Source organism: Miniopterus schreibersii, assembly GCF_964146895.1.
Source record: "Miniopterus schreibersii genome assembly, chromosome: 2".
NCBI classification, from domain to species: domain Eukaryota; kingdom Metazoa; phylum Chordata; class Mammalia; order Chiroptera; family Miniopteridae; genus Miniopterus; species Miniopterus schreibersii.
Genome location: NC_138102.1, coordinates 97,045,445 through 97,059,080, shown reverse-complemented (window position 1 = coordinate 97,059,080; position 13,636 = coordinate 97,045,445). Strand labels below are relative to the sequence as shown.

At 40.4% G+C, this 13,636-nt stretch overlaps 1 protein-coding gene across 3 annotated transcripts in view; it reads left to right on the top strand.

The window, feature by feature from the left end:
* CPAP (centrosome assembly and centriole elongation protein) overlaps positions 1 to 13,636 on the top strand; it is a 65,583-nt gene that overhangs the window by 43,272 nt on the left and 8,675 nt on the right. For all 3 annotated transcript variants that reach the window (XM_081126763.1, XM_081126765.1, XM_081126764.1), the window contains one exon: positions 4,287 to 4,371. In XM_081126763.1, the coding sequence (XP_080982889.1) occupies positions 4,287 to 4,371 (85 nt within the window). The remainder of the gene's footprint in view (positions 1 to 4,286; positions 4,372 to 13,636) is intronic.

The following is a 13,636-nucleotide window of genomic DNA, read 5'->3' as shown; positions in this document are numbered from 1 at the left end:
AGGTTGGATCCCTGGCCCTGGTCAGGGCGTGTGCGGGAGGCAGCCAATTGATGTGTCTCTTTATCATCCATGCTTTTCTTTGCCTCCCTCCCTCTCCCCTCTCCTTCCCTCCCTCCCTGCCCTGCCCCTCCCTCCCTCCCTCCCTGCCCCACCCTACCCCTTCCTCACTGCTCTGCCTTCCTTCCCCTGCCCCTCCCCCCCTTCTCCCCTCTCTCCCTCTCCCTCCCTTGCCTCTCCCTCCCTTGCCTCTTCCCTCCCTTGCCTCTCCCTCCTTTGCCTCCCCTTCCCTCCCTCCCCTCCACCCCCCAGCGTTCCACTCTCTCTAAAATTAGTCAATGGAAAAAATGTCCTTTTGTGAGGATTAAGCAAAAAAAAAAGAAAAAGGATGGTAAATGTTATGCTATATATATATTTACCATAATTTAAAATTTCTTTTGAGCATTGCTATAAAGATAGTTTTCAAATTTATTTGTATAATTCTTATAAAGGGATTATTATAAACAGTAGGCAGACAGTCTCAGTTAAAACAGGCCAAGGGAAGTTTTGCAGAGAGTCACATGCATGTGACCCTTTTGAATTAAGTAATTGGTGTTTCATTCATCTCTGTTCACAACTCTGGTTTGCCAGGCACTGCTTTTAGGCACTGCAGATAAAGCAATGAACAAAACAGGCAAACATCCCTGCTCCTTTGGAACTTAATATTCTAGTGGTGGTAGAAAGACTATAAATAAGATAAATAAAATATATGGTATGTGACATAGTGGTGAAAATCAAGGAGAAAAAGCAAGGAGGGGGAATAGGGTGTTGCAGTTTAGGTAGGATGGCCAGGGAAGGCCTTACAGAGAAAGCAACATTTGAAGAACTGCTGAAGAGGAGCTAAGCTCTGCTGAGACCTGGGTGAGAAGCAGAGCAGGCACAGGAGCCCCAGGCCTGGAGGCTGTCTGCTTGGAGGGCCTGAGGTTGAGCAAGTCCAGAGCTGCTATAGCTGGCCCTTGAATAGTGTCATTTCATTATAAGGTTGATGCTGTAGGAACTTAACTCTTACTTATATCAGTTAGCCTGGTAAAATTGTTATTATACATCATTTCGCCAAAGTTGCAGAATCTATCAAGGATGTTAAGTGAGGACTTGCTGTAAGCTGGAGCAGAGTAAGTGGGGAGAATTGTAGGGGGTGAAATCAGAGATATGATGAAGGGTGCCAGGTGCAGATTTCATTAGGCCTTAATAGTTTCTGTAAGCACTCGGGCTTTTTCTCTGAGTGCAATGGGGAGCCCTTGCAGGGCTCTGATTGAAGGGGTGGCCTAATCCTTTATCTTAGTGTTGGGGAAAGCCCCAAAAGTCTAAATTCAGGATTGACTCTGAAGAACTGACATGTAGCTTTACTCAAATTTATAAGAGCTTTAATAGAGAAACTTACATACATGAGTAAGGCAGCTGCTCCCAGTGGTTGCAGTCAGGAAGAATCCACCCTCTTCCAGGACAGAGTCTCTTTTTTTATAGGGGGTTACAAGTAAAACCATATGGTGGGTAGTCATGTAAACCACCGAAAAGAACAATGCATTTCTAAGTTAACGGATAACACCAGGCAGTTATTACACTCTATACATTCATTAACTTCCTTCCTGGGGGCTTGACATTTATCTTTGGGTGGCATTTGGCTTTCTGGGTAGTCAGCCATGCTTGAGGCTACAGAGGGTTAAACAGAGTCCAACATTTCCCAGAGGCCTCTGCTGCTGGAGCCATATTACACCTCTTAATTCCCCAACATTTAGCTCACTCTGCTCTAGACTTACGAATAGACTGAGGGGGTGGGGAACTATGGACCCAGTCAGGAACACCAACGGGGATTGTTGCAGTAATTCAGACCAGAGGTGAGATGATAGTGGCTTAGACTGGGGGACTGGCATTGGAGGGGTTGAGAAGTGGTTGGGATTTATTGATGAACTGGATAGAGGGGGTGTGACAGCAAGAAAGGAGTTAGGAATGGCTTCCCAGTTTAGTGTGGGTTTTTTTTTCTTCTTAATGTGAGAATTTCCATTTGTTATGAAAGTCCACAAGAAGACAACACATATTGCTCAGGGCCATGGACCTTAGGAGCTCAGATGCAGACAAGGTGAGTTTGAAATGCCAATGAACATCAGGTGAAGATGTTCAGGAGAAGTCAGGTTGGAGCTAGAAGTTTAGGGTCATCAGAATGTGTGGTGAAGACTTGGGCTGGGAGAGATGAAACTGAAAGTGAAGAGGTCCAAATACTGAGCCAGAGTGAGAAACTGGGGGGTAAGGAGAACAAACAGCCAGGAATTAGGAAGGAAAGGACGCCCATGTGGTGTTCTGAGAGCCAAGTTGAGAAAGGCCCTAAAGGAGGAGAATGTGGCCAACAGGTGGCAAAGGATGCTGCTCAGTAAGTTGATGACTGAAGGTTGGTCATTGGATTTACCAAGTAGAGGTGTGTCGAAGATAAAGGCCTGACTGAATAAGAGAGAATGGGGAGAAGTTTCAGACAGAATATGAGAGCTGTGTGGAAAAATTTTGCAGTAAATGTAAAGAAAAGGGATAGAGGCTGTAGAGGAAGTTGTTTTCCTGTTTCTAAGTTGGAAATTAACAAGTATTTGTGTATTGGTAGAATTGGTTCAGTAGAGAGGAAAATTATGCAGGAGAAAGTAGTTGGCTCAGTGTTCATGAGGGGAGATGGGACTTAGGGAATGAATGAATGGAGGGGGGCTGACCTTGGCCAGGAGCATGGGCAGTTCAAGTCCAATAACAGAAGGTCTAAGGTCTGGACCCAGGGCTAAGTGTGTGGTGCCACTTGGTAGGAAGTGCCCTCCTGATGCTTTAACTTTCTCAGTGAAGTGGGAAGCATGGTACTCTGCCGACAGTGAAGATGGCGAACATGCGAGAAAGTGTGAAATAGTTGTCTAAGAGGGAGGAAAGCCAAAGGACTGGGAAGTGTAGTCTGAATCCTGGGCTGCACTGGGAGCCCATATAGGTTAGAGATCATTTCCAGTGAGAATGGCTTGCATTTTTTTGTTTGTTTGTCTTTTTGAGTATTGGTTGGTGGAGAGTTTTAGGAGAGGTATGGTTATCAGGGGGAAAACCACAGAGGGGAGAAACGGGCTTGGAAGTTGATAGTATGTATTGACCCATGAACTTAATCTGCTTAAGAATGGCACAGGCTACAGGGTTGTAAGGAACGTTGAACACATGGATCAATGACTTGTAGGACCCTGTAGGCTGTAAGCATTGTTGGAGTTAGGATATTAGAGGAATGAACTGACGGATAAGCTATGATAGTCAAAAAGTAGAATTCTCCCTTCTTCCTCAAACATTTCATTATGGAAGCTTCACCAGATAGAGGCATTTTAAAGAACTGTCCATTGAACACCTGAATACTTGCCTAGATTGAACCACTGTTAACATTTTGTCATGTTGTGTATATGTACTTTGTTAGACCATTTGGAGGTAGTTGCAGAAATCATGGCATCTCACCCATAAATACTTGAACACTAAATGGCATTGGCTTTTTGAATAGACCAGGCCAATTATTTTATAGAATGCTTCTCATTCTGGATTCAAGTGCTTTGAAATTGAAGTTATTGATCATTGCTAATAGTGATAATGGCTAGTTCTAGAGTTTGCCCATGGGAGTGCACGGCTGAGATTGGAGGAAGAGTAGATCAGGAAGCCGAAGCTAGGCATTGGAGAATCATCTGGCAAGGAGGGCTAGATGGTGGGTGAGTACACCACCATGAGACTTGGAGCTAGGTGGGGGTGGGTAGGGAGGAAAGAAAGAGATTTGGTTGGAAGCAGTGACGGGGAGCAAGGAGGACACCTACCTTACCTCTAAATGTAGGGTTGTGAGCTCTGAGGGTGAGAAACCTCCATCCCTTCGAGGGACAGTGGTGAGCATTCTTCTCAGTGGGAGCTAGGGTTCAGTTAGGGCAAGACAGTGGGGGGAAGCATTCACCAGGGAGGCTGAGATAAGGGAGTTCTGCCGATGGCAACCATGAGTTCCTGCCCTCTCCTCTGGCTCTAGTAACAGTCACAGAAGACTGTTTCTTTTTACATTGTCTGTTATTCCCTTAACTTGAGGAATGAATATATTTCCAGAGGTAGTGTGTGTGGGTGTGTGTGTGTTGTTCACTCTGATCTCTAGTGATAAATGAAAATAATGTAAGTGAACAAACTTAAAACATTCTCATTGCAAGCTGAGTTCTGTTAGTTTGATTTATTGTACTAATATGTAGGCTAATACTAATTTTATATTCAATTATCTATCTCCTATGTAGAATTCATCAGTTCAAATTGAGAAGAGTCAAAATTCTTCAGGAACCCAGCTAGAAATATACAAGAAAAATAATTTGCCCACACAAGGTAAGAAGATGCATGATCTTTTAAGAAGACATTTCAGGAATTTAAAGAATAGAGAATTTATATCTAACTTAATAAATAAAACACTGTAATTTTAATTGAAGCCCCTGTGTATCCCACTCCCCCACTTAATTTCCATCCTGACAGTATTCCTGTCCTGGTTACTCATTCTTTTACTATATTGTGCCCATAAATTAATATAGTATTGTTTACAGACTTTATGTATCCTTCTGCAATTTGCTTTTTTCTCTCCATATTTTAAGACTTACCACATTAACACATATAAACTCTAGTTTATTGATTTTAATAGCTATACAGAATCCATGTGTATTTGCCAGTCAAGTTTCTCTGCTGATGGGCATTCAGGTTTTCTCCCAGTTTGTCAGTAGCATGAATAGGGCTGCACAAAGTCTTTTTTATTTATTTTTTAATTTTTAATTTTTATTTTTGTTTAAAATATTACAGATGTCCCTTCCCCCCCCAATGACCCGTTTCACCCCGTCCAACCGCCCTCCCCAGTCCCTCTCCCCACCATTGTCCGTGCCCTTGGGTTGTGCATATGTGCATATAAATTCTTTGGTTACTTTCTCCCCCTCCACCCACCTGCCCTCCTCCCTCTGACATTTGCAGGCTGATCCATGCTTCCATGTCATTGAATCTATTCTGTTCATCAGTTTATTAAGTTCTTTAGAGTGCATGTATATGCGAGATCATGTGATGTTTGTCTTTCTCTGCCTGGTTTATTTCACTTAGCATAATTTTCTCCAGGTCCATCCATACTGTCACAAAGGGTAAGAGATTCTTTCTCTTTACAGCTGCGTAGTATTCCATGGTGTATATGTCCCACAGCTTTTTTATTCACTCATCTACTGATGGGCACTTGGGCTGTTTCCAGGTTTTAGCTATTGTAAACTGTGCTGCTATGAACATCGGGGTACATATATTCTTTCTGATGAATGTTTCAGGATTCTTAGGATACATTCCTAGGAGTCGAATCACTGGGTCAAACAGCAGCTCCATTTCTAATTTTTTGGGGAACCTCCATACTGTTTTCCATAGTGTTTGCACCAGTCTGCATTCCCACCAGCAGTGTACTAGGGTTCCCCCTTCCCCTCGCCAGCACATGTCATTTGTTGATTTGTTGATGGCAGCCATTCTGACAGGTGTGAAGTGATATCTCATTGTGGTTTTAATTTGCATCTCTCTGATGATTAGTGATGTTGAGCATTTTCTCATATGTCTCTTGGCCATCCGTATGTCCTCTTTGGAGAAGTGTCTCTTCAGGTCCTTTGCCCATTTTTCAATTGGATTGTTTGCCTTCTGCTTGCTGAATAGTATGAGTTCTTTGTACACTTTGGAAATTAGCCCCTTATCAGATACATCCTTGGCAAATAAATTTTCCTAGACCGTGGTTTTCCTTTGTATTTTGAGGCTTATTGTAAGTAATGCTGCTGTGAACATAGGGGTGCATGTATTCTTTCTGATTGGTGTTTCAGGATTATTTGGATATATTCCTAGAAGTGGGCTCGCTGGGTCAAAAGGAAGTTCCATTTTTAATTTTTTCTGGAATCTCCATACTGTTTTACACAGTGCCTGCACCAGTCTGCATTCCTGCCCACAGTGCACCAGAATTTTCTTTTCCACATCCTCAACAACACTTGTTGTTTGTTGGTTTATTGGTGGTAGCCATTTTGGTAGGTGTGAGGTGATACCTCATTGTTGTTTTAATTTGCATCTGATAATTAGTGACATTGAGCATTTTTTCATATACCTGTTGGCCATCTGTATGTCCTCTTTGGAGTAGTGTGTAATTCAGGCCCATTTTTAAATTGGTTTGTCTTCCTGGTGTTGAGTTGTAAAGTTCTTTATATATTTTGGAGATTAACCCCTTATCAGATGTATCACCGGCAAATATGTTCTCCCATATGGTGGGCTCTCTTTTCTTTCTATGACTTTGCCTCTACATTCCTTTTGCCCACTTAAAACTTTGGGGTGGGGTGGGGTGTTTATATTTCTTTTTATTTAAGTCAGTTAGTCTGTGTTCTTATCTTTTGTCAGTTATAAGCACTGCCAATATCATCTTGCTGTCTGGGTTTAGCTTTTCAGTTTGTGTTTTTCATATGCATGTTTTTCTTTTAATATTGTATTTATCAATCTTTTTTGATGACTTTAAGAAATCCTCAATTTTCAGTCACAAATATACCATTTTCTCCTATGAACGTTTGTTTTCACAACCGGGTCTTTAACCTGCCTAGGAGTTTTAGAACTTATTTTTGTGAATTAAATTTAGAAAAGTGGATATAGCATATGCAGTTTGACAATTATAAAGGAAAAACTTCGATAACAGCTAGCTAAATCAAGAAATATATTAGAGGACTGAAAACTGTCCCCTCCATGATCATATCACATTACTTTTCCTTGTAGTTTCTACTCCCATAGGTACATCCCCAGAAAAATGTTTTACTTGTTTTTGAGCTATCTGAACAGTCTCCTACCGGGTGTATTCCATTGTCATTTTCACTATATGTTGCTTTTGAGAGTCAGTCATATTGATCTGCAGCTCATGAATTTTCACTGCCAGGTGGCATTCCATTTATCGAATATATTACAATTTACTATTTACTATTTTCTGTTGATAGGTGATTTTTTTAAGTTGCAGGATGTTACCCAGTAGTGCTGTGAGCATTGTGATACATTTCTGGTACACACATTAAATTTCTCTAGGGCATATACCTAGCGCATTACCGGGTAATTGGTATGAATACTTTAAACGCTATTAGATTTTGTTGAATTATTTTTTGAGATGACTTTACTTTCTCACCAGCAATGTAAGTGCTTGCTTTGCGCCACACTTTGTTAATACTTGCTATTGACAGACTTAAATTTTTGCCAATCTGGAGGGGATTAACAGTATCTCATCATAGTTTTGCATCACCCACATTAATAAATATGTTGACCTCCTTTTCCTGTGTTTATTCCTTCAACACTTACTTGTATTACAAATATTTTCTCCCATTCTAGGGTTTGTCTTTTTACTTTTTACAGTATCTTTTGTTGAACTGAAATTTTTATCTTTTTAAAATCGAAATATATTTGACATATAACATTGTATAAATTTAAGATGTACAGCATGTTGATTTGATACATTTATATATTATGATTACCAGAGTAGCAATAATTAGCATCTGTATCACCATGACATAATTATCATTTCTTTTTAGAGGTCAGAATAATTAAGATCTGGTCTCTTAGTAAGTTTGCGGATTATAATACAGTATTATTGTCTTTATTCACTATACTGTGCATTAGAACTCTAGGACTTATTTTACTACTTGTTGCTACTTTGTACCCTTCAATCACGTTTCTCCTATACCCCAATCTCCCAGTCCTTGGTAACCACCATTGCATTCTCTGTTTGTACTTATTTTTAAATTTACCTTTATTGTTGAAAGTATTACAGATGTCCCCTTTTCCCCCGCATTGACCTCCTCAACCCTACTCCCACCCCCTCCTCAGGCTTTCACTGTATTACTGTCTGTGTCCATGGGTTTTGCATATATGCATATAAGTTATTTGGTTAATTACTCTCCCGCCCGCCCTACCCTTCCCTCTGAAATACGTCAGTATGTTGCAAGCTTCAATGTCTCTGGATCTATTTTGTTCGTCAGCTTATTTTGTTCATTAGCTTCTTCTTAAAGTAGACCCTTTAACATTTCATGTAATACTGATTTGATGGTAGTGAATTCCTTTAGCTTTTTCTTCTCTGGGAAGCTCTTTGACCTTCAATTCTATCATTTATCTGACCTAAATGATAGCTTTGCTGGGTAATCTCAGTTGTAGGTCCTTGCTTTTCATTTTAAATAGTTCTTGCCACTCTCTTTTGGCCTGCAGTTTCTGTTGAAAAATCAGCTGACAGTCGTATGGGTGCTCCCTTGTAGGTAACTAATTGCTTTTCTCTTGCTGCTTTTAAGATTCTCTCTTTGTCTTTAACCTTTGGCATTTTAATTATGATGTGTTTTGGTGTGGGCCTCTTTGGGTTCTTCTTGTTTGGGACACTCTGTGCTTCCTGGACTTGTAAGTCTATTTCTTTCATCAGTTGGGGGACGTTTCCTGTCATTATTTTTTCAAATAGGTTTTCAATATCTTGCTCCTTCTCGTCTCCTTCCAGCATCCCCATTATTTGAATGTTGGTAAGCTTGAAATTGTCCCAGAGGCTCCTTACACTGTCTTCATAGTTTTGGATTCTTTTTTCCTTTTGCTGTTCTGATTGGGTGTTTTTTTCTTCCTCATATTCCAAATTGCTGATTTGGTTCTCTGCATCCTTTACCGTACTGTTGCTGCCCTGTGAATTATTCATTTCAGTTAGTGTATTCTTTATTTCTGACTGGTTCTTTTTTATGTCGATAATCTAACTAATTTCCTTAAAATTCTTACCAATATCCTTGAAATTCTCATTAAGTTTCTTGAGCATCCTTATAACCATTGTCTTGAACTCTGTATCTAGTAGTTTGCTTGCTTCCATTTCATTTAGTTCTTTTTCTGGAGATTTCTCCTGTTCTTTCATTTGTGACATATTTCTGTGCTTCTGCATTTTAGCTGCTTCCCAGTGTTTGTTTCTATATATTAGGTAGAGCTGCTGTGTCTCCTGGAATTGGTAGAGTGGCTTTATGTAGGTGTACTGTAGAGCCCAGTGGCTCAGCCTCCCCAGTTACCTGAGCTGGGTACTCCAGGTGCACCCCTGTGTGGGCTGTGTGCACTGTCCTGTTGTAGTTGAGCCTTGGTTGCTGGTGGTGTCACTGGAATGAATTGACTTCCAGGACTATTGGCTGTGAGGACAAGCTGCAACTACAGTCAAAGAGCTGCTTTACTGGGAACACCCCTATGGAGCAGGATTTGCTTCAGCGGAGCTTTGGTGTTCACCGAGTGCGCCCCTTGAGTGTGTCACTTGTAGATGTGGTAGGGTTGTAACCTGTTGGGGTCGAAACTGACCACTGGGTGCACTGTCTCTGGGGCCTCCCAGGCGGTACAAATCAGCCTCTGCCTGTGCTCTGCTCAGGGCCACCCAGCGTGAGATATACAGCAATCTGTAGATGGCTGCTCCTTGTGTTGGGCTTAGAGGTGTCCAGGCAATGCCAAGCTATGAACCAAGGCAGGCTGCCTGCAAGTAGGGAGGGGTGGGGTCTCTGGGAATTACCAGAGCAGGGTGAAAGGTATAAGCCAGGATGCTGGAGATTCAGATATGGTTCCTGCCTGCTGGCTCTGTGGGTGAGGGCTCAGCAAAGGAGCAATGGCCTCTGCCAGCACTTTTGTCTTTTAGAAAGCTGCCCCTCCAGCCTTCACCCTGATTCCAAGCAAGTTAGTTCCTCCCCATATGTCCCAGGTTCCTTTCAAGCTGCTGCCCCAGTGCTGGAGCTCAGAGGCAGTGGGTCCAAGTCAGTCTGTGGGCCGGCCCTTTAAGAGGAGCTGCCTGGGACTCCAGCAGCCTCCATGTCACTCAGCCACAATCCTCGCTGTTTTTTACAGCCCAAAGTTGTGGGAACTTCTCTTCCTGACACTGGAACCTGGGCTGTGGGTCCTGATGTGGGGTTGAGACTTCTTGTTCCTCCAGGAAACCTCTACAGCCAAAATACCCCTCCTGATTTTAAACTGCTGCACCTGGGTGTGGGACCAGCAGGGTTTCGTGATTCCTCCTGATTCTGCCCCGCATCTCTGCCCCTCCTATCAGTCTAGATGTTCTTCAATTTCCTACCTCTAGGACTTCCATTCAGCTAGATTTGAGGAGGTTCTGAATGATGGTTCTGTATTTTCGTTGTAATTTTGATGTGGTTGTGGGAGGCGGTGAGTACTGAGTTTACCTTTGCTGCCATCTTCCTGAGACTTTTTCTCATTCTCTGGTTTTATGAGTTTGCTTTTTTTAGATTCCACATATAAGTGTGTTTCTCTGACTTTTATCACTTAGCTCAGTGCCCTCAAGGTTCATCCATGTTGCTTGCAAGTGGCAGGGTTTTCTTTGTTATCATGGCTGAATAATGTCCAATTGTATATATGTACTACATCTTCTTTATCTACTGACATATTTTATAAAATGTGTTTACTGATTTTTAGAGAGAGGAAGGAAGGGTGAGAATGGAGAGAGAAACATCGATCAGCTGCCTCCTGTATGCTCCCCATTGGGAACAGAGCCAGCAACCCAGGCATGTGCCCTGACCGGGAATGGAAACAGTGACCTCTTTTTTTTTTTTTAATCCTCACCTGAGGATATTTTTCCCATTGCTTTTCAGAGAGAGAGGGAGGCAGAGGGAGGGAGGGACAGGGAGGGAGGGAGGGAAATATTGATGTGAGAATGACACATCGATTTGTTGCCTCCCACATACGCCCTGACTGGGGCCGGGGATCGAGCCTGAAACCAAGTTATGTGCCCTTGACTAGAATCGAAGCTGAGACCCTTCAGTCTGCAGGCCGATGCTCTAACCACCGAGCAAAACCAGCTAGGGTGAACCAGAGACCTGTTGGTGCACGGGTTGACATTCAATCACTGCGCCACACCGACTGGGCTATCCATTCATCTTTTGATGTACATTTAAATTGTTTTCATATCTTGGCTATTGCGAATAATGCTGCAGTAAACACAGTAATGCAGGTATCCCTCTCCTATATCCTGTTTTCATTTCCTTTGGATTAGACCTAGGAATGGAATTGCTGGATCATATGGTAGTTCTATTTTTAATTTTTTGAGGAACCTCCATACTGTTTTCCATGGTGGCTGCATCAATTTGCTTTCCCACCAGCAGTGCATGAGGGTTCCTTTTTCTCCACACCCTTTCCAGCACTTGTTTTCTCTTTTTGATGATAGCCATTCTAATAGGTGTGAGGTGATATCTCACTGTGGTTTTGACTTGAATTTCTGTGATAATTAATGACGTTGAGCATCTTTTTTGTATGTGTTTGCTATTTGGATATCTTTGGGGAAATGTATGTTTAGTTTCTCTGCCCATTTTTTTGTTATTGAGTTATGTGAGTTTTTTATTTGGATATTAACCCCTTATCAGATATATGGTTTACCAAAATATTCAGCCATTTGATAGGTTTCCTCTTCATTTTGTTGTTTCTTTTGCTGGGCAGAAGCTTTTAAGTTTGATGATTTTTTATTTGTTGATTTTTGCTTTTGTTTGTGCTTACGGTGTTGTATTCAAGAAATCATTGCCAACACCAATGTCAAGGAGCTTCTCCCCTATGTTTTCTTTAGAAGTTTTATGGTTTCAAGTCTTAAGTCTCTGATCCATTTCAAGTTACTTTCATGAATGTTGTAAGGTAGAAGTCTGCTTTCATTTTTCTGCATATGTTTATCCAGTTTTCATAACATTTGTTGAAGAGACTACTATCCTTTCCCCATTGAATATTCTTGGCTCCTTTGTTGAGTATTAGTTGACCATATATGTGGGGTTTTAATTTGGGCTCTCTATTATGCTCCATGGGTTTGTGTCTCTTTATATGGTAGTACCATACTGTTTTAATTAGTGTAGCTTTGTAATATAGTTTGAAGTCAGGAATTGTGATGCCTCTGGCTTTGTTCTTTTTTCTCAGGATTGATTTGTCTATTTGTCTTTTGTGGTTCTTTACAAAATTTAGGATTTTTTATTTTTAATTTCTATTTCCATTGGAATTTTGTGGATTGCATTGACTCTAAAGATGGCTTTGGGTAGTATATGACCATTTAAACAATATTAATTTTGTTGATTAATGACCATGAGATGTCTTTCCATTTGTGTCTCTTTAATTTCCTTTAATAGTCTTGAAGTTTTCGTCCTACAGATCTTTTACTTCCTTGGCTAAATTTATTTCTAGGTAGGTTTTTGGTTTTGATACTATTGTGAATGTATAGTTTCCTTTATTTTTCCCAAATATTTCATTTTTACTGTACAGAAGTGTAGCTGGATTCTGTATGTTGATTTTATATCCTGCAACTTTATTGAATTTGTTGATTAGTCCCAACAGTTTTGTTGTTTTTTAAATTGAACCTTTGAGATTTTCTATATACAAAATCATATTATCTGCAAATAATGACAGTTTTACTTCTTCCTTTCCAATTTGGTTACCTTTTCTTTGTCTTGCCTGACTGCTGTAGCTAGGACTTCCAGTATTATACTGAATAAAAGTGGTGAGAGTGGGCATCTTTGTCCTGTTCCTGATCTTAGAATATATTAGGCATGAGTTTGTTGTATATGGCCTTTATTATATTGAGGTATGTTTCTTCTGTACACAGTCTGTTGATGTTCTTCCTAGTGAAAAGATGCTGTATTTTGTCAAATGCTTTTTTGCATCTATTGAGATGATCATGTGGTTTTTATCTTTTGTTCTATTAATGTGCCATGATACACATTGATTTGCATATGTTGATCCATCCTTGCATCCCAGGGATAAATCTGTTGGTCATGGTGTGTAATCTTTTCAGTATGTTCTTGAATTTGGTTTGCTAATATTTTGTTGAGAATTTCATGGGTCTATCGGCCTGCTGTTTTCTTGTAGTGTCCTCATTTGTCTTTTGTAGCAGGGTAATGTTGGTCTTGTAGAAGAAGTTTGGAAATGTTCCTCATCTTCAGTTTTTTGGAAGATTTTGAAAAGGATTCGCATTAGTTCTTTAAATGTTTGGTAGAATTCACCAGTGAAGCTGTCTGGTCCTGGGGTTTTCTGTGTTGGGAAGCTTTTGATTACTGATTCAATGTCTTTACTTGTTGGTCTGCATCTATTTCTTCCTGATGCAGTCTTTGCAGGAATGTTCCACTTTTTTCTCAGTTATGTAATTTGTTGGCATATAATTGTTTATAGTCATTAATGATCCTATATATTTATGTAGTATCAGTTATAATGTTGCCTCTTTCAATTCTAATGTTATATATTTGAGTCTTCTCTCTTCTTAGTTAGCTAAAGGTTTGTCAATTTTATCTTTTCAGAAAACCAGCTTAGTTTTGTTGATCCTTCCTATTGTTTTCCTGGTCTCTATTTCATTTATTTCCATTCTACTCTTTATTATTTATTTCCTTACTTCTGCTAACTCTGGGCTTAATTTGTCCTTTTTCTTTTTCCTTGAATTATAAAGTTAGGTTGTTTGAGATCTAATTTCTTATTATATACGTTTATCATAAACTTCCCTCTCACAACTACTTTTGCAGCATCCCATAGGTTTTGGTGTGTTGTGTTTCCATTTTCCTTTATTTTGAGATTTAAAAAAATTTCCCTTTTGATTTATTCTTTGACTCATTGGTTTTTC